Source organism: Haliaeetus leucocephalus, unplaced genomic scaffold (assembly GCF_000737465.1).
Source record: "Haliaeetus leucocephalus isolate CR32 unplaced genomic scaffold, Haliaeetus_leucocephalus-4.0 Scaffold696, whole genome shotgun sequence".
Taxonomy (NCBI): Eukaryota; Metazoa; Chordata; class Aves; order Accipitriformes; family Accipitridae; genus Haliaeetus; species Haliaeetus leucocephalus.
In genome coordinates, this window is record NW_010973132.1 from 266,771 (window position 1) to 289,771 (window position 23,001).

The 23,001-nt window shown below is 37.8% G+C and overlaps 1 protein-coding gene across 1 annotated transcript in view; it reads right to left on the reverse strand.

Moving 5' to 3' along the window:
- Window positions 1-871: 871 nt before the first annotated feature.
- Window positions 872-23,001, reverse strand: part of TMEM62 (transmembrane protein 62) — a 22,369-nt gene continuing 239 nt past the window's right edge. Inside the window, exons 2-14 of the mRNA XM_010580186.1 lie at window positions 19,017-19,128; window positions 17,764-17,901; window positions 16,608-16,653; window positions 12,843-12,984; window positions 10,642-10,766; window positions 10,372-10,494; window positions 9,363-9,518; window positions 7,706-7,865; window positions 5,937-6,050; window positions 4,889-4,973; window positions 3,228-3,332; window positions 2,233-2,351; window positions 872-1,198 (exon numbers count right to left, since the gene is read on the reverse strand). Of these exons, the coding sequence (XP_010578488.1) occupies window positions 872-1,198; window positions 2,233-2,351; window positions 3,228-3,332; window positions 4,889-4,973; window positions 5,937-6,050; window positions 7,706-7,865; window positions 9,363-9,518; window positions 10,372-10,494; window positions 10,642-10,766; window positions 12,843-12,984; window positions 16,608-16,653; window positions 17,764-17,901; window positions 19,017-19,128 (1,752 nt within the window). The remainder of the gene's footprint in view (window positions 1,199-2,232; window positions 2,352-3,227; window positions 3,333-4,888; window positions 4,974-5,936; window positions 6,051-7,705; window positions 7,866-9,362; window positions 9,519-10,371; window positions 10,495-10,641; window positions 10,767-12,842; window positions 12,985-16,607; window positions 16,654-17,763; window positions 17,902-19,016; window positions 19,129-23,001) is intronic.

Genomic DNA, 23,001 nt, shown 5'->3' on the forward strand with positions numbered 1-23,001 from the left:
GTCTCCATTCTTTGCTTTAAAGCTGAACTCTGTCTACAGCTGGGAATCCCAGCAACACTGATCATTCACTGTCCTTTCACTGGTCAAGTGTGGGAAAATTGGCAACCTCAGCAGTGGAAAACACAACAGCTTCCTCCCAGAGAGAGAATGAGAGCATGTTAATTAGCCAGCACTCCCAGGACAAGAGCAATAGGCCATGGCTCAGGTAAACATAAACACAAATACATACATACACACCTAACAGCCTATAAACTGCTGGTGTGTAGCATTAGGAACTGAAAAAGTGCGTAAGCATAGGACTCTGACCGTGAAGGCTACTGCAGCACCTTTGCAATAACCATTACTTCGTAAAGACATCTGGTCTAGTTTTGTAGTTAGTCTTGTAAAAATATATGTAAATCTTGAAATAAAAAGCAAAGTTAAGCACAAATCATGGAGCTCGTTATCAAGATCTGTGCTCGCTTTTCCCAGCATTATAAAAATCAAGAATTTAATGAATTAAAAATATTTTTCCCTTCACAGTAGTAATGAGCAAACATTTCCATTTGTGATCCATACAGACAGATCTATCTTCTGTATCACAAACCCCCTGATTATAGAGATTATTATACAGTTTACTGTATTAATGTATAATGTATAACTGTATTATCTAACATGTATTATACAGTATATTGTATATGTGTAATACAATAACAGTATATATTACATATCGTTATACATTTACTATTTAATACAGCTCTGTAGCAATGCAGGTGCAGCTTCAGATGTTACCACCTAATGGCTGCGCTGTATGGAATTCCAGCATCACAAAACTATAGGTTGTGCCTTGACAGCTTTTAAGTCAAAGAACTTTGAATACTTATGTTGTACTTCAGGAGCTCTGCCAGTTTTTCATTTCTACTATGTAAGTTCTGAGCTCAGCTGGTTTCAGTGTCCAGGTTTTATAAATCAGAGCTGAGGTCAGCACCACCAGCCACATTCTCATTGGGGAGAGGAAGAAAGCCAAGGTCCCATAGGTTCGCTGCAGGAAGTAGCAGGAATAGACCTGCCAGGCCAGGAGGAGTGCCATCGCCAGGTGAACAAGCACAGCCACGAGGCATCGGACGTGACGGATGTGAGAGTGGAAGCTGTGACCCTGGCATCGCAGCAACAGGCACCAGCACAGATAGGCCATTAATGGCAGGTTGAAAAACAACATCTGAAAAGAAGAGCAGAGAAAAAGAAGATGATGGGCAAGCCAAGTGTTCTGGGTAACATATGGGAGGGCATAGAAAGATAAGAGCACATAAAACCATCCCTTTCTAAGGGCTGAGTACAATTCCCAGAGCTGGAATCTCAGGATGCCCTTCCAAGACTCTGCAGCTGATAGAGCTGCGGCTGCCCGTGCCTCAGTCCCAGGCCAAGCATTCCTGCCCACTCCCTTCCAGTGGGAGGCACTGACATGCATCTGACCTTTCTTGGAACTGGTTCAGGGAGCTGGACGTGGCAAAATACTAGCACAGTAAAGAAGAAAGGTCCTTATGTCAGTTTGGCCCTCTGAGCCAGCCCACTGCAGTGTCAGACAAGTGTTAGCACTGGCATAAGGGAGGGACCATGGAGGAGGCAACACTGGCTTGGTCTGGCTTAAATGCCAAGGAACTACACCCTCTCTTTCAGACTAAGGGCAGCTGGGAAAACCAGAGGGCAGGCAGGTCAGACTGCTGGGAAAACCAACTCCTGTACTTGGAGAGTGACCCCTACTGATCTGAAGGGTTATTCAGTCTGCAAGGGTTGTCCTGGCCATTCAGTTCCTTCTGCTTAATCACTGCAACCCGTGCATGAGCAGAGGACAACAACAACAAAAATCATAGAATCATTTAGGTTGGAAAAGACCTTCAAGATCATTGAGTCCAACCATCAACCATGGCCACTAAACCATATTCTGAAAAAAACAATAAATTAGAGTGGTAAATCTGTAGAGTTGGCCTCTAATCCAGACATCCAGGGAGTCCAAAGCAACATCAAATAGAGGAAAAGAGAAGTTTGAAAAAAATAATGCACAACCTCCTTCCTTTCTGCCCTTTAAATTTGCAGAAAGGTAAGAAAGAGCTGTTGTATGTAGTCAGGCACGGCCGCTAATCTTCTCTATCCTTCCAAGACTCCTTTCTTTAAAAAAAAACTATTAAAAAACAAATCAGGAAAAAAATCCCAGAAGAAAGCAGTTTATCAGCCTTAATTTTTATAAATACGCACCTGTAAAATCCCAACCACAAATGTCAGACCGCCCTGTAAGAAGGAACCACCAATGAACACCCCAAAGGAAAAACAGGCCCCCACCTGGCCTTCTATCAGTTCACCTACAAACCATGGTCCTGAAAGAGAGGAAACCAAACATACAGCACCATCAGGAAACACAATATAGACGTGGCCCTTTTTCACATGGCCCTTTGTACTCCTGGGCACAGTGGTTAACTGGGGAAAATGACTTCTCTATTGCTTTTCTATAGCAATAAGGCTAATGTTTTCATCTTCAACAAACAGCAATCTGATGAACGTTCCTGACATGAAAATATCATGGTACACCAATGAGTTGTGGCATGCAATGAAAACACATTTAAGTTGGTTTCATCTCTGTGACAATTTTCAGTGCCACATATAACATTTTCCTTAGAACAGAAGGGAAAAGATAGATCCTTTCAAATGCTGGCCTTTTTCCAGAATTACAGTAAGACGTATGAAAGACATGGTCATAAACAGTTGCAGCTTGGCTCAGCTTAGAAGTCGAACTGGGCAGGCTGCACTATGTTATGCATACTACACTGACTGCCAAGAAAGTAGCTATTTTAGTAACATATTATCAGAGGAGAAATAAGCTAAAATTGTTAGCATCCCAGCTGAGATGTCTTAGTGACATGTCATGTGAAATGTACATTCCATATACTTATTTTACACCAAGCTACAACCAGATCTTACTCAAAGAATATGTGAAAACCAAATTAAATTTAAAAATACTCACTTTGTTTTTAGAGTAATTTAAGTGTTTAATTAATTCTAGGGCTTCTAAGTTAGGCTCTTACAAACAAACTTTTAGTCTCTTTGGACATTAACTTTTCAAGTTCCACATAGATTATGTAACTTAAGTAGATTTTCCCCATTCTCTAAGATGTTATTAGTCTCATTTTTCATCAGGATCTGATGTGTAATTTAAAAATACTAATTTATGTCCTTTAGTACTCTAGGTTACTTACCCAGAATGGTGTATAAATTCAGAACTAGAATTGAGTAATAGAAGGTGTTTGTTTTACTGAAGACATGAAGGGAATACGAGGTCAGAGTAAGTAATCCTGGCTTTTCTAAACAGAAACGACATTTAAGAAAAATACACTCGATTCAGGTTGCAATACATGCGCACATATATATATCTACACACATAAAAAAATTGGTCTTTCTGAAACAAATCTGCACATTATTTACTCATTAAATAAGAAATATAAAAATAATATTTGGTATGTCTACGGAACAAACACAAGGGAATGCATTTCTACTATTACTGTGATAATTGAAAGTAAGGAACCAATAAATATAAAAATCTATGTTAAAATCAGCAGAAGCAGCTGCCATTCTAAATGAGTACACTTACTGTATGTAAATAAAACTGAACAATCATTCTATACCCAGACAATGAAGTTAGCTAGAATGAAAAACATGGAGAAAGTTCATATTAAATGAGAAGTAAGTAACTGTGCAAACCCAAAACGGCAGGTCAGCATGGAATAGATTAACTGGATTTTCTTTGATTAAATCTACTTAGTGAGATTGGATAGCAACTCAGATAAAATGAAGGCTAGGCATTAAAATGGCAGCATTCTGACAAGTGTGTGATGTTAGCAAAAAAAAAAAAAAGCAATATTCATTTTCTAACTGAAGCAGACAATTCAGAGACTGAGATCAAGAGAGCCTTCCTATAAAAGTTAGCTTTTAGAGTTTCACCTATTACATGGCTGCCCTTCTCACAAAGCCTTAACTCCCAGAGGGCAAGCTTGACCTTTGGAAATTAACAGCTCTAACAAATTTGTTCACTGATTTGGAAAACATTTGTCAAGGTCTACAGGGACCTAGCTGATCACAGCGTGCTAGCTCTTATCATTTTTAGATTCTGAGTTCCATAAAGGCAACTGAAAATCTATTCCTCTTCTATGTAAGCAGTTGCTGTAGTTACCTCAGGATGCTACGTGATTATGAGTATAAAGGAAGGGGCATACACTAACATGAATAGAAAGGGAGGTGGCTTACAGAAAAATCTCATTAGTAAGGTGTGGTTCAAACAATTGTTTAAAGGATAAACACCATAAGCTTAACAGTATTAATTTTCATTTGCCAGATTTATCACAAACAAAATATCAATTTATGACAGAACTGGTCTTAATATTATTTTGAGAAAGACCCAAGCCCGTTCATGATCTTTGCAAAGATTAACAAAAATTACTTTTGTAGAAGGAAATCTGTTTTTCTACTCAGGTGACAGAATTCTGTGCCAGCTGTAGTGAAGCAAGCACACATACAGAACTAATACAAAATAAAACATTCCTTTCCCTAGGCATTAGGTACTTCAGTGAGCAAATTAAAATGAAACCTTTAGACTTCAATTAGTTGAATTTTTGTTTAAACAAAGACACCTGATCAAGTTTTTAATTTACTTTATTTGATACATTGGAGGTTTTCTGGGTCCCCTTAAAAGCAAACCAGCAGCTTCCAAGAACCCAATCAAACCTCACAGCACTAGATGCAAAATGCATATGGTGATTAACAGTGCAATTACTTGCATATTGTTAGCATACAGATAAATAGTAAAAAAATGTTTGGGGAAAATTAGTTCCTCTAAAAACCACAGACAAACACTGGTTCATACCTTTGAGCACTGGCTTTTGGAGGTATCTGAAAACAACGAGCAAGGCGATCTGAATCAGCACCATCAATCCAAAGAGCACACGAGCCTGAAAAGACAGTCTTAACTCTAAGCCAGCCCTGGAGTAGTAGCTGCCTTTGAGTATGCCTTATGGACATTGATGGAATGATACAAAGATTTCTAACAGAAACACGTATTCAAAGCTTGATGGTGTCATTGGACTAAAGAGTAAAAAGAAACTTAAGAGTTTCTAAGTTATTGGAGTTGCATCTTACTGACTTGAATTCAGTTGGATGGCTGAAAGCAATAGACCTGAGTCTTTCAAAACTGGGGTTTGTAAAATACATCAATTGAAAAAGTGTAAATACACTTCTTATGTAAAACATTCTCTGACTGCTGTACTGAATAGAACTGCATTTCAAGACATTGTGGCGAGTATCAGTTACTGATTAACAAAACTGATATAATAATTTTGAGCCAATTACTATCTACAGTCATGTGGACTTTCCTATGTTGTTCTATAAGCGCACCTAAACTATATTGACATGCCTTCTTTGCATGTACTGGAGCTGTAAGACTTCTGGATAGGACCTAGAACTTACTGAAGTCAATGGGAATTTTGCCTTCCTCTTTGGTAGAGCTACCTATAGGGTCAGCAGCTGATGTGACACTTTCTCCAGCATTCTTGCCAGTACACATATTGCAACAGAGCACAGTGAAGTTTTCTTTGATTTAATGTTTCCTTTTCCTACTATCTGCAGTAGCTTCTTTTCGATTTCTTGCTAGCACAAAGTGTGTGTATACCTATGCCCAAAAATGGAGAATTGTGACTAAATCCAGGAAATCAACTGTTTGCATGAACCATTGCTGCACATTCACGTTTGAAGCGTGTGACTTGAGAAAGGAAACTTGAAATATTTGTGAAATTCCAATGGAGTCATATCTGGAAAAAGCAAAGTGTATTCAAATCTACCAGGAATTAGGAAAATGCCTCCTGCAGTCTCTGGGGAAACCAACACAGAATGACAGCTGTTTTGTTGAAAGTACTTACTAGAACATAGTGGTCAGTGAGAAGAATAACAGATGGCCAAAAGCCAAATCTAAGAGAGAGGTTTTCTTCCATAGCAAATATATGACTCCGCGTGCTAATTCTTCCTGAAGCATCCTAGATTGATATAAAATAAGAGAGCAATTAGATACCAGTACTGCACAAAATATCTAGTTAAAGTTGCTAATTATCATTGCAGCTTTTCTGGAAATATCCGATTGACGCATGCACGTCTGACATACTGCTGGATTAAATATTTCTACCTACAAAGGATTACTTACTGTCAATTTTGTGGTTTCAAGTAAACTGATGATTGTAAGATCATAATCTGAAAGCGTTACATGTGAAGGAGATCCAGTCAGAGATTCAGCAAATTGTGGAAGATGGTGACTATTTATTGGCCACCACCACCTCTTGTTTTCTGAAAGCTCAATTCTAGATAATAGCCCATATTTCGAAGCTTTGTTGTGCTTCTTTTCTGGTGTATATGTTAGAAACTGATACTGATAAACAATAACAGTGCTACATTTATTCAACGCTGATATTTCTGCATGTGTAACACTGACACCTTATCTTCCAGTACATAATAAATGGTTTATTTATAGTAAAGGATTCAGTATGTTTAGTGTGATTACAGCTGAGACAATATTTGGACAATCCCAGAAATGATGTACAGCAATTGAGAATTCATATTTTCTTTAGGTACCTAACTCAAGTTAACGCTTCATCCTCCTTGCTTTCCCAAAACTATTCAGTTACTAGATGTAATAGTAATCTATGACTAGAGGGGAAAGGAACATAATTTTTTAAAAATCCCATTCAGTTATCTGATAACAAACATGTATTTGCAAGCAAACTACTGCTATGCAGGCCTGTGTAACCCCCTTCAAATATTACTCAGTTTTGTGCATATGTTTTCATCATTATTAAAAAAAAAACAAAATAAACCACTTATAAAATGCACCTTTCCCAAGTAAAGCACCACAGAAATCAGTAACAAGCTAGGAGGTAGAACACTGGCAGTACAGAAAGACCGTTAGAAAAAAAAAAAGCAGTATTGCTCTTGTCCTGTGAGAAATAATGCCTGGCCAGGTTCCACCAAGCAGGACAAAGCTGACTTTCCTATTACTATTGTGCAAATGTGCAGAATACTAGAACAGTCTGATCGAGTTCTTCGAAGACCTCTTGAAGGTACAAAAATAAAATATAGTACCAAGAACAGAAGCATTCACTGAAAAACATTTTTTGCACCCAGTGATCTAATATCAGTTACATTTGATGTTCTGGGAAACAGAAACCATATTCATTGTCAGCCTGTAAGAAATCATGAAAAGAACTTCAAACAGATAATCAAAGACAGCATTCCAATCTTCCCGATCCAGTTGCTTTGCCTTCTGAACTAACGTGATGCTACTTCCTATTTTCCTTGATCAAGCCCGATTATTTTTTTTCCAAGACAACCTTAAAAGTTAATTGTTGCCTGTTACCCAAAATAATTTATTTTTGACCAATTACTTGCTCTTCTGTCGTGTATTATTATATTTCTCATGAAAAAATAAGAATCCTTTCTTTGTCCGGATGCTTTATGAATGTTTTTTGCTCAGCAGTCAGTGTTTTTTCATTTAATAAATCATTTGGTTTTTGTAATCAGACAAATATGAAAGAAAGTCTGTTATCACGTATTTTGTCCCTAGTTATGTGGTGCAGAAAGGTGATGGAGCAGACATGACAACATAAAAATTCAATACAAAGAATGCCAACAGATACCATACCTGAACAGTCACATCTATGTGATGGAACCCTTCACTGTAGTTTTGTGGGCTCCACTTCAGTATATAGAGAGGGCCAGACACCTGGTGCGCATTCCCCAAGTGAACTCTGTCTATATAGACTTTGACAGAGATAATGACAGAAGGAGAGAAGGCCAGAATTCTAAGGAGTGAATAAACAGCAAAATAAACAGATTTGTTACAGGACTTGCAGATTTGTCATTACTTCCTGAAGAGAAGTCCCTAATGATTATGCTACCTTGTACTTAAGAGTTCAAGAGTTAGAAATTAAAACACTGAAATATCCGTAGGTTAATGGTAACATGGTAGCCCTTTCCTACAGTTAAAAAGAGAAATTCTGTATGGTATTGTGCAAAAGAATAGGATAGAAAACGGGGCTGTGGGACAGATGAAAAAGTGGCAGAGATCCTCAGGTCCTGGCAGAAATAATCTCCGAACTCTTGCTGTCAAAATGTTTGCTAACACAAGTGGGATGCATCCTCCCGCACACATACGGACACAAATACTTGTAGATGTCTTCATTAAAAATTGCCAGTCTCTCTCTCTAAAGTTCTTTGTTGTTGGGTGTGGTTTGTAGTGGGTTTTTTTGTTTAGTAGGTTTTTGGGTTTTTTTTAACTTTTTGCTAGTCAGAATATAACCTCTCAGTCTTTGTAACTGAATTTATGAGAAATGGAGTGGAATGCAGACTGATATTAGAGATCTGAGACGCCAACAAAAGTAGTATCACTTGGCAGTGCTTATACTCAGAGAAACAGTGATACTAATATAGACTCAATATATCGCACATACAATTTCTTTCATTTCTGGTAATACAAAAGGCATTCCAGAGCATGTTTCAGTCAAAAGAAGGAGTCTCATATAGTTATGGTGAATGATTCTACCAGTTGATATATTTAATATAATCAGAAGAATGTTCAGATAAGGTCCAAACAGGAAACTGGAAAGTAGGTAGACTTAGTAGGACACTGCTTCCTAACTGAAAAGTATGATGAACTTCTTTTAGCTATAATTGTAAGTATGCAATATACCCATATTTTTCATGCACATTGGTCTAACAGCAAATATAAGATGTTGGAAAGGGCATAGAAATTTGAAATACAAATGAAAAAAATAAATAGAAAAGGTAAAAATGGGAAGATGGAGAGATTTAAAACAAATATGAAAATTGGCAGAGGCTTAAGATGTTTTAATATATACAGGATGTAAAACTGAAAACTCAAGAGGCTAAGGAGTCCAAAGCCAATAGAGAAAACAGATAGAAAAATACACAGAAAACCACCCTGAAATCAGCCGAGGCAATGTGAACACATGACATTAATAACACAGATTATGTGTTAATCTAACTCTACCATCTTTGGTTACATAAAAAAGTTCAATTTACTTTAGAGGAAATAACTGCATAAATAAAACAAACATGAATTATTACTATATTATCTCCTTTTATGACAGATACGGTACAAAGTGAGCTCTCAGGAACAATCTTCCAGAGAAAAGTGAATTCTGAGAACAGTGGACACACACATTGAAAAAAAAAAAAGGTTTTGTGTATATACATATAAATGTAGACGTACATTATAACCAAGACCCCAACTATTAAAATATAGTTAAATACTGTGAAATCAAGAGGTTACAGGGTACCTGATATGAGTGGAATAAAGAATTTTGACCAGTGGTTCATGAGCAGAACTGCTGTAAAGGAAGGATTTGGGATTGGTGATAAGAACTACAGGCCATTCTTCAAAGTTAAGATCTGCAAAGCTAAGGAGGTCATGATCAAACGCAAGGATCCGGTACCTATAACGAAAGGAAAAAAATTTTGTTGATACAAACTACTGCATGCACAGCCAATTCCCATGCTTCCCAAGTTCCTAAACTAAATTTGTTTGATTTATTTTCCATTTATTCTGTTCTGTAGTTGATCCTATGTTAACCAACCCTGCTGTATTAACTGTACAGCTGGTTACCTCTGGTCAGGTTCATTTTATTATAAATCACTGAAGCACCACTCAAAATTCCAAATGTCAAGATCTATTGAATTTTGCACATGAATCAAATAGATGAACATTATGTTAAAGAATTCAAATATAATGTACATTATTACAGTGTCTGGGTAGGTACTCTAGTTACGGACAAAGACCCCAGTGTGCTCTTTTCCTGTATGCATACAAGTACCTTTCTTAGGATTACTGCAGAGTAAAAACTAATATACTACTATACATTCCACGTAGCATCAGACACTTTTTGATATGCTGCTAGGGTAACATTTCTCAGGTAGACTATTTTTGTCTCTAAAATTCTCACAGCTGGTGCAGAGCACAGGTATTTTGAAGTAGTGATGCTGAATTTTATAATCTATTTGTCTACTTTGACTACTAAACACGTACTAAATAAACATTTAGATGTACTCTTTTTAATTTCTAAATATCAAGAATGAATCAAAAAATTACTTTAATTTATTAGCACACTGTTGGTTTAGGGGAAAAAAATCCAAGACTTACACACAGACACATTTTTCAAGGGCATTAATAGTAATAACCAGTCAGGCAGATTTAATGTTTCATTCAAATGCTCCAAACAGCGTAAAAGGGAATCACAGTATAACCAGGTAGGCTCCATATAATAATTTGCTCATGTAGGGTTTACTTACTTCCTATTATCCATCCAGTCTCCCAGTTCGAGTTCCAGAGTGCCACCATGGTGTTGACTGTGCAAGGCTGGCATCAGCCCACCCATTGTATGGAGATGTCCACATAAATAGGCTGTGGCAGAACTAATAAAAGACCATAAGAGTTCTGATTATTTGGGTGGGAAGGAAATATCACTGCAGAAACGCTGAGAAGTGACAGACAAATATGTAAAGAGAGGCAAGAAATTTACTTCAGACTGAAAACATACAGGAAAAAAAGACAGACTGTACCTCATTAATGTTCGTATTCCTGGGGCTGGGGAGATGATTGTTGAGGTGGGAAAATGGCCAAACCAGATAGTATGATTGCTGTGCAGACTTTCTGTTGCCATCAAAGACAGCTCTTTCATTTGATTCTGAAACAGACAGGTGTTTGAAAGACAACCAAACAAACCTCTTTAACATTCAGGCTATTTGGAAAGAATAACGAAAGGAAAGCAGAAAGAAACTAATGAAGAATACAATTAATGTTGTTGTTTTTTTTGTTTTGTTTTGTTTTTTTACAGAGAATACTCTAAGTTGCTTCAGCGACCTGTGCGTGAACAAACCATACTACTAGACGCATCCCTAAAATCCCGTGTTGGAAAAAGAAAGTGAAAACAAGACACTCAGCACCTTCCTTGCAACCAAACACAGGAAGAGTGCAATATAAAGAAAGATTTTGGTAAACGATATTTCTGTCCTTTCTACTGCTTACTTATATAGTCAAAGACGACATACTTGAGTTGATTTTACAAGCACCTTTACCTTACAATTACCATCCCTACTATCTTTTGAGTTGCTAGATGACCTTTTATAGGCATGACAGACCATAGAAACTGTGCACTATATCCTTCAGGCATTTAACTAGATGAACTATGATGCTGGGCCTTGAAAATATTACTCAGCCATTGCTGTTGAAGTTAAGCAAAAGTAACACTTTAAACAGCAGGTAAAATTTCTCTCCTTTACTTGTTTGACTTCCAATATTAAATCAACCACTTACTGTCCAGAGAGACTCCCAATACCAATAAAATCTCAAAGTCTAACAGAGGAGGCAGGAAAACTAAAACCAGAAAAGAACACAAATCCACTCTTTCACCATTTTGCAGATCATCTTTTAGGGTAACCCAGAGAACCACCAACATATTCTTTTCCCTCCTACCTGAAAAGAAATGCTGAAGGGCATGAATAAAGGAAACAGAAATAAAGGTATATTAAAAAAAAAATAATGGATGCAGTATACCATTCTGGGTTGATGTAACAGGCTTATTAAGTGAAAGTATATTTCCTTTGCCTTTATGAATTTGGGGTTTAAGAATATTTTTACCTAAGCTATGCAATCAAATCACTGATACAAATCTAATATATTTTTCAAATTCCTGGCAAAGGCTTAAGTCTTAAAAGTTACAGGTATCCACCTTTAAGTTTTGTGCAAAAATCTGCAAATGATGCTCTCTGGACTCCTGCTGCTGGGTAATTAGCAAGCAAATGCTTGACCTACTGCAGCAAAGGACAGGAGCTCTAGACTTAACTGCATTTCTTAGCTCTTTGAGAGTTTGTCTGCAGATCTACTGTACCCACTATGGATTACAGTAAACAATGAGAACAGTACTTGGCACTCCTACATCACCTTTCATCTAAGTATCACCAAGCACTTTACAAACACTTAATTAAATGTCAAGCCTCCTTCAGACAAGATTAGAGGGAGAAAATTTTACTTTTCATTGAGGCCGTTATCATAGGCAAAATATGGCATCTGTTTACCAGAACACTAACTCTCTGCCAACACTTCAGAAGAGTATCTAGAGAACAATAGCATATCAACAAACTACAGAGAAAAATCAAAGGGAAGCAAAATATTATCTAAACTGATATGTGATTTAAACATTGGGATTAATGTTATTCTTTCAAAAGAGTACCATGTAATTTTTATGGTCTCAGAGATCAGATCTCACTTTCATAAATGACACATTTCTTTATACCATTATCTTTCACATTATTCCATTGGAAAGTACAACTCTCTCATCTGTAAAATTAAGGAAAAAAGCTAGATGAAAAAATGAAAAAATGTTAGATAAAGCGAAAAGGAGTGAAATTGGAAAGTATGGGGCTTGGTTTTTTTTTCTTAAACTTTACAGCGTATAAGGAAATTACTGCTCAGGTCTAGCTAAACTCTAAGAAACTATTGATAGTGTCCTTAAAATGTCTAATTTGACATTTTTGTACTGGATTATTTCTTAAGAGAGAAAACACAGATACTCTATATATTGACACATTCATTTTTCTAAATAGATGTCCCACATGCATAATAACTTAAAAGCATAAAGACTCTTTTAAATGAACACAAATCTTTCAGACAATCCTTCTTTATAAAAACAAACAAAAACCCAAAGAAACCACTACAGAAGTAAAACAGCCAGCAAAATGGAATGCCAAGACTTATAAAATACCGTGTTTAAAATCCCAAAGAAATTATAGGGTCTCTTAGGGCCTGGGTTGAGTGTGGCATCCACACAGATGAATGAATAGTTCCCAAAAGAGGTGGTGTGGATGTAATGGAAAGAGCCATCTTTACGCCAGGCAGAGTATTTCCTACCAAAATAAAATGAAAATATTGCTGTTAGGAAAGCTTGCAGCAATGACAAAAATGACCTGCAGAGTATAAATGCAAGATTCTTTGCATTAGATCTAGCTCCATCTTGTTACTGCAGTGAAGTCTCTTCTTAAAAACCAATGGCATTGAAAAGCCTGTACTTCAAAGAAGATGCATTACATGGGTCGTGTTAAGACAAGCAGCAGGTTAGCACACAAACACTTAAAAAAAAAAAGTTAGCATAAATACGCTTTCCCTGAGCAACATGGTACTTTTTTATTGGTAAAGGATAGGCCAGAAGCATAAATGATACAAAACAAATAGGCAAGATGACAGGACAGCAGGATCTTACACCACTCTTAATTAAACGAGATCTGCAAAGGAAAAAAAAATTATTGTCTTGTGTTTATTGTTGGTATCTGAAAGAATTTTTCAAAAATAATTTTTCCTTGCTTACCTAGAAATATCAGGGACATCGAACCTTGTCTCCACTATTTTGTTAGAGAACTCTTAAGTTACTCTGATGTAGAATGACCAGCTGTTGGCTAATGGAATATGATTTTGAACCCCAAAAATATTGAACCTTTTCAAGTTACTTCCCAAAAGATCCAAAACAGAGGCACTACACTACACCAAACCTTATAAATAGCAAAGGGAGCAACATTTCTTCTTGCTTTTTACTCTTTTTTGTTTCTTGACATAGCAAATCTTACCAGTTCTCCTGTCACATGTGGAATGTCATCAGAATTCTTCATTCAAAAAGTAAAAGGAGAGAGCAAAAAGGGTTGCTACTCTTTTCCACATTATCTGATGTTAATTGAGCTCTTGAATCTTAATCTTAAAATAGGCAGAGAACTGTAAACAGGGAAGGACTTAAGACATGTCAACTAATTCCACCTTTTTTTTCCCCTGTGGTTTTATGCTACTATTGGCTATGATAAATACATGTAATAACGAATGTATACATTGCTTTCTCTCCTTCCATTGACAACAGATATTTTCAGTTTTTCTAACTCCTAAAATTGAAGTGCTTTGATATTTATGCTAGATGGGAATTGCACATATCCCCCACTGGCAAAGACAGATAACATTCCAGCTAATGGTACCTACTAAATTGCTCAATTAAGAATTACATTCTGTAACTAAATGATTGTGACTAAATCTGAGATTAACTAAAATTTATTGGGTTTAATTGGGGGGGGGATTTTTTTGTTTTCTTTTCAGTTTTTGGGTTGGGGTTTTGTGTGTGTGTGTGGTTTTGGTTTTTTTGGTTTTGCCTTTTTTTTTAAACTCCCTGCATGATATGTGGAAGCTAAAACATCCCTGAGTTCGGATGATGTATAGTTTGAACACAGCCATCCAGAAAGCAGTTCATATCACTATTCCTCCACCAATCAGAATAAACAATAAAATTGCCAGAAAGGTTGACCTGAACAGAATAAAAGCCAATGTATTAAAAACAAGTTTCAGATACAAATCAATACTTCCGATGCCATAAAGACCCTTTCATAGTGTTTATTTTTTGAAGTTAATATTACCTTCATGAACATCATGAACTTCAACAAGAAAACTGGAATCTCAGTATCATAATCCTAAGATTTCTGCCTTTAGTCCCACTTAGAGTATGTGTAACAGTTGAATCATCCTCTGCTCATGCTCTGGACATAAAATAGGAACCCATGTTTTTATGTTAAAACATTATTGTATTTCAATACAACTGCTGCCTTCTTTAATTTTAATACATAATGAACACCAGAATGTGGTGTTGAATAAGTGTTTTCCCTAGCCTCTATTTTTATATCCGCAAGCTACAGTGCTCTAAGGTGTACAGCAAAGAATGAATTATCTGTTCAGGAATCACATAAAGGCAAGCAGACAGTGCCTTACTGTCATTCAGACAAAAAAAAAAAAAAAAAAAAAGACATTGTCCTTTTGACTGTTAAACTTCACAGGGGTGGGGGAGAAGAAAGGGCTTCCACGAGACTCCATTTCACTCCGCTGTCTCCTTTTTCTCTTCCTAGAGTGTGGCACATTTACTAAAAGTTTTCTTAATCTTTATATTTTATTAATGCATCAGATTAATAAAATTGTCCTGTAAAGATAGTTCTGCCTTTAGTGATGCTTAATAGCTTTTGAGGACTCTTAGTGCCTTTCTTCAGTCTTATATAGAAAGTATGATAAATCTCATTAAAGTTTCTTTATTTTGCTATGATGCCAGACTATAATGAAGCAAAAACCATTATGAGAACACATTTGTTTAGCAAGAGACTGTTAATTAATAACCAAAGACTTTTTCACTTGACTCAGAATTTCACTCAGAAATTCTTAGGTTGGCTAAATTGCTTTGGAATTTCGCCCTAATCCTTTCCAATCCCTTTTGCTATCAGTGCATCTTCAGTGTGGACTACAGGCAGGTGATCCATACGTCTTTCCAAACAGTAAGCTTGTCCAGGCTAAACAACAATTCAGGGATGATCTGGCAAATTCACTGGTGCTACATCTTCCCATGTGTCTCACTAGGACTTCTGATAGCAGCCTTAAAGTAGAATGGAAGACTGATACTAGATTGTTATGTAGCCACAGCTGTGGCAAAAGATATAGTGACATGTACTGCACTAGTGCATCCAAAAGCCTTGTTAGCACCACACATTCATCCCTTCATGGTAAATCCACATGTGAATTCCATGTTCTCCAGCAAATGCAGTTGCTGTAGGATCCTATCCCACAGAATTTATGGGAAAACATATCTGCTCCTGCTGGGCCACAGGGAACTGAAGCAAACTGAACTATCAGATCTTTAATCTGTGTTCTTATTGCAAAGTGGATGGCTTAAGAGCCTGAATTAAAGCAGAAGTTAGATTTCCAAGTCCTCCTCCAGTTCCAAAGAGTCAAAGCTGAAAGCACCACCAAAATTATGAGACAAGATTTTGTGTTCAGATGTGAAGGGCAGGAGAAACCGAGAAGTTAAACATGTGTTACAACTGAGGCTACCTTTGCAATGTACAAGCTAAAGAGCCAGCTGCAGAAGGGAAAGTGTCCTCACCTATCTTCACATTTAAATCTCAAGTGGGTTCCTCAAGAACATTTGTCCACCCATCATCATCACCTGCCTTCTTACTTCTCTGCTTTCAGTTTTCTAGAATGACTCAGATGTGAAGAAATGGCTCAGATAAAATTTAGAGCCATATGACATGAAAAGCCCTTTTGGGCATGCAGAAAGAACATCAAAAAAATGGTGAAGTTTTATCTTGCTTTCTTTTTCTTTTTTTCATCTATTTTAAGGAGGAAAAGCCTTCTTTGGGAACGCTGGTTTTACAGAAATATATCACACAACTGTCTTAAGGAAACGGAACACATAATGCACAGAACATTTCCTAGACACAGACAGATTTACAATATATTCAAATACAAAACACAGAGGCATAAGAAACAAGAAGTCTGCACAAAGAATTCTCCATTCTGCTCTACTAACTGGCAATGGAAAAGACTGAGGGAATAGCAAATATGATCCTGGACTATAGGAAAGTCAGTGAAAAAGCATATATGTGATAACTGAAAACAGAGTATCATTTAGTGCGCTTGACCTTGAATATAACAGCATCTGTATGGTAAATAAAAGTACCTGTAATAATTTTGAACACTATCCAGGTGTGGAATGTTGAATGAATCTGTGAGGGAGAGAAAAAGGAAATGAAGAAACTTTCAGATCAAATTGATCATTGACCTCTGTATTTTATTTCCTAATGTTGAGATAAAGCAGTCTCAGCAGGCACTGAAGAGCTATTTTTTTTTTAAATGCATAATTGACAAGCAGGCTGTCTAACTGTGCAGAGATGTTATATGCTCAATGCAGTTGACCTAAAAGTGGGAACAGTTTTCTCATTTAAGTTTCAATTCAAAGATAAAGTTGTTGTGGGAATGTAAATTGTCATTTAGTGGCTAAAAGCTAACCATGTGTCTCCACTTTGGCCATAAAGCTTTTCAGATTGGGTGCATTCTCTCTAAGTAAGACCCAACTCATCCAAGGAAAATAAAGTAGCAATAGCATCAGAGAATAGCATGTGTAAAACAGACATCAACTTGGGGAGGTTTGTACTGCAGTGGGGGTCCACCCCTCCATTAAGGCTGGTAACAGAATCATGATAGGGAAATGGAGTAAATTGTCATATATGGGCTGTACATGACAAAGCATACACTTTTTTTTCTCCAATGCTAGGCTTTCTAGTTTTGCCCTTCCTGTAACAGCTGGCTTATATAGCCTACAAGGTTGTTAGCTTGTGTTTGAATGCTTAGAATGTAGGGACAACTATGAGGTGTACAAACTTCCATGAGTTCTTTCTATTCAAAAGAAACCAAATTTCCTTTAATTGCTGAATGTGTGATACTTTTTAACTTAAACCTGTGGGGCGAGGTCTATGAAAAGTAAATTGAAACCATTTCTTCAGCAAGGTAAGGTTACATTTTGCCCTTCCATTAAAAGATGGGGTATATAAACTAATGACCCGGAAACTAACATCTGAAGCTATGTTCTACCACTTGCCAGGCAAAAGCAATAAATGATGACTCTTACTTCCCTGGTACTAAAACTCCAGTAAGTGCCTGTAAACAAACCATGCCCTCAGTAGAGCAGACACCTGGATGGCAAGCCCTACTACTGACTCATAACAACTACTAACACTCTAGTAAGTACTAACACTTTACCTCTATACTCTATATTCTAACTTGCCTAAATCAGCTCTGTAATCACAGGAAAGAAAGATGTTTCATTTCCTTCTTACCATGATTCCCTTTGATGTCTATCCACTTGGTTTTTTCCATGACCCTTGATCTCTTCAGGATTGACTGGTACGTTTTCCATTCTGCTTCTACCTGCTCAGATCCCAGTTTATCTCTTGTCTTGGCATCTGTCAGGTCACCTGAAAGTGTACAAAGGTGAGATATAACTAGAGGCCTACACAGCTTACACGAATACTGTAACTAGGCAAGCAGGCAATCCAAGCTTCCTTGTGTAAGTGGCTGCAGGCCTCCCGTGTGCAATCTGGATGTTCCTGTCATCTGATCCAAGAGGTAATTCTAAGGCTAAATGCCTTCTAATGCAGATGCAGCAGCCTGTTCAAACATCTATCAACCACGTCACTGCAGCACTTTTACTAACGCCATGCCAAAGTAAAGAAAATTGTTACTTATTCACTATACCTGAAGACTGCAGTCATAAAAGCTTTGTTTAACTTCACACCTTCTGTATCCCCTCAAGCTCCAATTAAAGTTTGAAGCATTCCGATTTCTGTTCATATAGTAATGCCTCCCTGCATTGCTAGTTAAAAGGTGAATGCTAACTATTTCTGAACCCTTAACTTAAAAAGCAAGCAGCAGGTAACTCTCTGTAGAAACAAAAGTCCAGGTCTAGCATTAAGATTCTAAAGCCTTGCACATAGTAATGGCTCAAAGTCTTTTTGATTTGCTTGGCAAAACTTAATCCCTTTCAATAGCGATTGCAAGCTATGAAATCAGGCAAGGCTTATTTCACCTGTCTTGGCATGATATGTTCAAATGGAAACCAGAAATGAAATCTTACATTAGTTCACAGGTAAATTTCATACACATGACCAGGTATTGTTCTGAGAGAAGAAGTGGCTCTTACTGACTAATCAGAGACATTGCTCACTTCTGTAATTTCAAATACGAAGAATTCTGCATCATTCTTGAGGAGGACAATAAGGAAGGTAGCTGCTAGCAAGGACTAAGGTGTAGCAACAAATATTGGGAAAACAATAGCTATATTGCATAATGATGTCTTTGTTACATATAATACATACTAAACTCACGATCAGACTCAAGACATTGAACAAAAACTAATTCTCTTGAGTTGACAAGTTATTCTCTTCTGCTTCTAGCAGTCTATCTTCAGCTGCAATTCCATTTCCATTGCTTAAGACACCTTAAGGTATCTCTTGATATCCTAGAATTTTACTTACTTGCTCTTCCTTTGAGAGCACGTTCAACAGGAAATTCACACTTTTGACTTGCTTACCTGTTGCTAGAACAAGTGCTGGCTGAATTACATCGATTGTTTCAGAACAGAATTTTTCTAAGTCAGGAGCTCGTTTGGGATCCCGAAATCTACTGATATGAATATCTGACACCTGCAAAAAGAGAAAAATGAAACACTGTCCCAAGCAGCAGATTATTGCTGCCCAGGTTGTTCTGCAAACCGAGTACGTAAGAATGCAGCATAAGAGCAGTCACAGTGATTCATATCAGTATAAGGGATACAGGGAGAAACAGAAGTGGACGACTAGGGGAGAATAAAAGCAGGACAAGCACATGATATTGCATCTCTAACCCCTAAAATCACGTTTACCTCAAGAAGATTTCCTTAAATCTAAGGGCATACAATAACATGGGGAAATACTTAGCTATCTACTGTAAGTTTTGATGGCTCTAAGTGGCTTGTTGACTTTCAAATTCTGTGAGCTTCTGGTGCAACACAGTGATCTTGCTGCAAGAGAGAATATCAAGTAGTTCTGCAAAGCAAAAGTAGTTTAAAGTTACCTAGGACTTGAAGCATACTGATAACTAAGTTTGTACCTCATGTGACATTTCCAGTAGCTGAGTGGGAGGATTTCTAACATTCTGCCCATGCATTTTAATGGAGCTAACGAGTGTGTTTAGATCCCATTCCATGTGCCTTCATGAAGGCAAAGACTGCCCAAGAAATGATGATACCACTTGTACATAATTGTAAAAGATATAAAAGTTGTTAATTTCTGAACCAAACAGTCAAAGCCCACCGTACAGGGTGGGATAGCGAGAAAAAGAAAAGCCAGATTTTTATTTATATTTTAAAAAAATTGTTGCTTTTCAGGTGTCCTGGTTCTGGCTGGAAGAAAGTTAATTTTCTTCTTAGTAGCTGATATAGTGCTGTGTTTTGGATTTAGGATGAGAATAATGTTGCTAACACACATGTTTTAGTTGTTGCTAAGCAGTGTTTATAGTAAGTCAAGGACTTTTCAGCTTTTCACACTGCCCTGCTAGCAGGGGCTGGGAGTGCACAAGAAACTGGGAAGGGGCACAGCCAGGACAGCTGACCCAAAGGGGTATTCCATGCCATATGACATCATGCCCAGTATATAAACTGGGGGGAGTTGACCAGGGGACACCACAGCTCAGGTGTTGGCTGGGCATCGGTCAGCAGGTGGTGAGCAACTGTATTGTGTATCACTTTTGTGTATTCTGTTATTATTATTTTCCCTTCCTTTTCTGTCCTATCAAACTGTCTTTATCTCAACCCAATTCCACTTCAGTCAATCAATTAATACATTATCCTCCTCAGTTTAGACAAATGGTATCTGATGCTCAAAAACCAGCAAGGACATGCTCACGGTCATCTGACGATATCACTAACCGAGAAAGAAAAACATTAGCATTTACATTCAATTTAATAAACCTGGCTCTTGTAAAGCTTTTTCCTGTTTGAAAAAATCCAGGTAAAATACCTTGGAGACAAAATGCCTTAGCTTCTACTTATTCAGTCATTTGAATATGTAGAAAACATCGCCTGAATACAGTTTTCTAATTCTGCTTAGGAAAATTCTGCATCTGCTTATATGGAACTTCTGCCTTGATCAGAATTGGATGGTAATAAAGGTAAATACTTTTAGACATAACCTTAACTTCATTTTTATTGATACATTCAACCTACTGTGAAACAAAAAGCACAGTAAAACTACCTTCATACATCAAACCTAATGTAATCATTGACAAGCATACATCCTATTTTGCTTCTCCTCAGCCTGTGGATTTGCAATTCACCTATCTCAGCAATCAAACAGAGAAAATAAAAACTTCTATTGTTGCTGTGTCCAGGTTCCTGAGCAAAAAGTCTTACAAGAAACCTTATTCCTGTTCTACCGGTAACTACGGAGAATGTAAATTTCTGACCTTTTAGCAGACAGTGGTTGGGAAGCCTGATTTTCTACACACATCTTCCTACTTTTTCCTGCTACTATGATACGAGTTTAAGATTTACAAAAGGGTTTTCTTGTAAGTTCTAAGAGTTACAGTGTCCCGGGACTTCTGAGAGCTGGGACTAAGTTTCTATCATCACTAAAAGCCATGAAATATGAAGATCTTGGGAGTGGCACTTCTCCCATTTTTTTTTTTTTTTTATTAACTTCAAAAGATGTCCCAATAAAGGAATTCAAAGGGCAAGTGGAAAAGCTTACAATGCTCATATTTAATTTCCCAAAATGTAGGTAAAGGCCCACTTGCTGCATTTCTTCTCTCTTTCCCCTCCCTCTGATTGATGTGAAAATTTAGCCTCTCTCATTGCATCACAGACAGTAACTTTCATCAAAATGAGTTGGAAAAGACTTAGGGGTGAGGAGAAATTACCACTCCCCTTCCTTATCTAGAGAACATGTGGCTCAGGAAAGGCAGGCATTAACAAGGGAGACTAACAAGGCCTACTGCAACAGCAGAATGCATCCAGCTGACAGAAACAGGAGAAAAATCAACTGTAAGCTTGTCAAATATTGAACTAGAGTGCCTATTAGGCACTGGGCAAGAAAGGAAGTGCTGCTTTAAGAAAGGTGAAAGAGCCATTAATACAAGTTTATAGTAAAAAGATTGCTACTTAGTTCAGTTTAAGAAGAGACAGCCCTGTGGATGGGAAGAAAAACAAGGCAGGAACTGCTGGGGGTGGAACCTATCATCCTGAGCCCTATCCAGTGACCTAGGCTAGACCTATGGAGTCACCAGGGAGCCTGAAGCCTGTTTCCCACAACATCATCAGGCACAACGCTGGAGTTAGTGCTTGCTTAATTTCCAAGTTAGGTCAATGATAAAGCAGCTGTTAAAGGGCACATCTGAAAGAGAACATAACCACTTGAAAGTAAAGCCAAGTCTCAAATTAGCTGTGCTGTGACCTATCCTTGGAAGAACTCCACTTGAAGTAACACAACCAGAGAGAACATGGCAAGAGAAGTACGGCGCTGCACATGCTGCTTGTCAGCATACCTCTGCAGCTGCTATATGCTGCTGTAGTTGACTCTCTTCAAGACAGCAGCTCAAGATAGAGGCTTTATTAATTCAAACATATCTCTCATCTTAAAATCTGTTCTGCAGTAAAGATAAGCCTTGAGTCGCTTAAGGAAAAATTACTGGAAAAACTGACTTTGAAAATACATAGCAATTGGAGCGAACAAAAGGACTAATAATATGCCGGTTTATGCCCTAAGACCACTGCCTCCAGCTAATATGTTTAGGCAAAGTGTCCTTGAGTTTGAGTATAAAAGCAAAATAGTAAAAGCAGACTGTTAGAAGGAAGTGCACAGCAACCCCTGTGACATCTCAGCAGTCGATTACCTGCAAATATGTAAACAGCTTGTGGTTAGTTATACACTTAGTGCTTCAGGAATGCTCTGCGGGGAAGAGTCAGAAAAGAGGCCAGAGGAGCACCCAGACGTGACAGTTTACTTCTAAGACTATACCAGGTTATTTTGGATTTTCTGTTCAACCTGGAAACAAAGCCGTGTACATTTAACCTAACATACATCACTCTTATACTGGCCCAGTACCTTCTATTGCTAAAAACCTGAGTAACTATTTTCTCAGCCACAAAACTTTTCTAAGTTTTAGAAGGGGAAAAGGACAGGCAGAGCCTGCATTTCTCACTGGGATAATACCGTATTGGGTGCTGACGCGGTATATAGGATAGTGTAATAATTAGGTGAGTTTTAATTACCCACTTCTACCACACACATCTTATCTTTTGGGTAGTCTAGCAAACTGGCCAAACACCTGTAACTTAGGCTTGACTGCGGGCCCCCGGGAAAGAAAAGGGGGGGAGGGGGGGGGGGGGGGGGGCTGTTAGCGGGAGAAGGTGCCACAGCTGCTCACCGAGCGCGGCGGCACCGCAGCTGAGAGCCCCTCGCTCGCCCCCCGGCGGCGGCAGCCCTGTGCCCCGCTCGCCGGGCTCCGCACAGCGGCCTCCGCCCGCTACGGAGCCCCGAAAA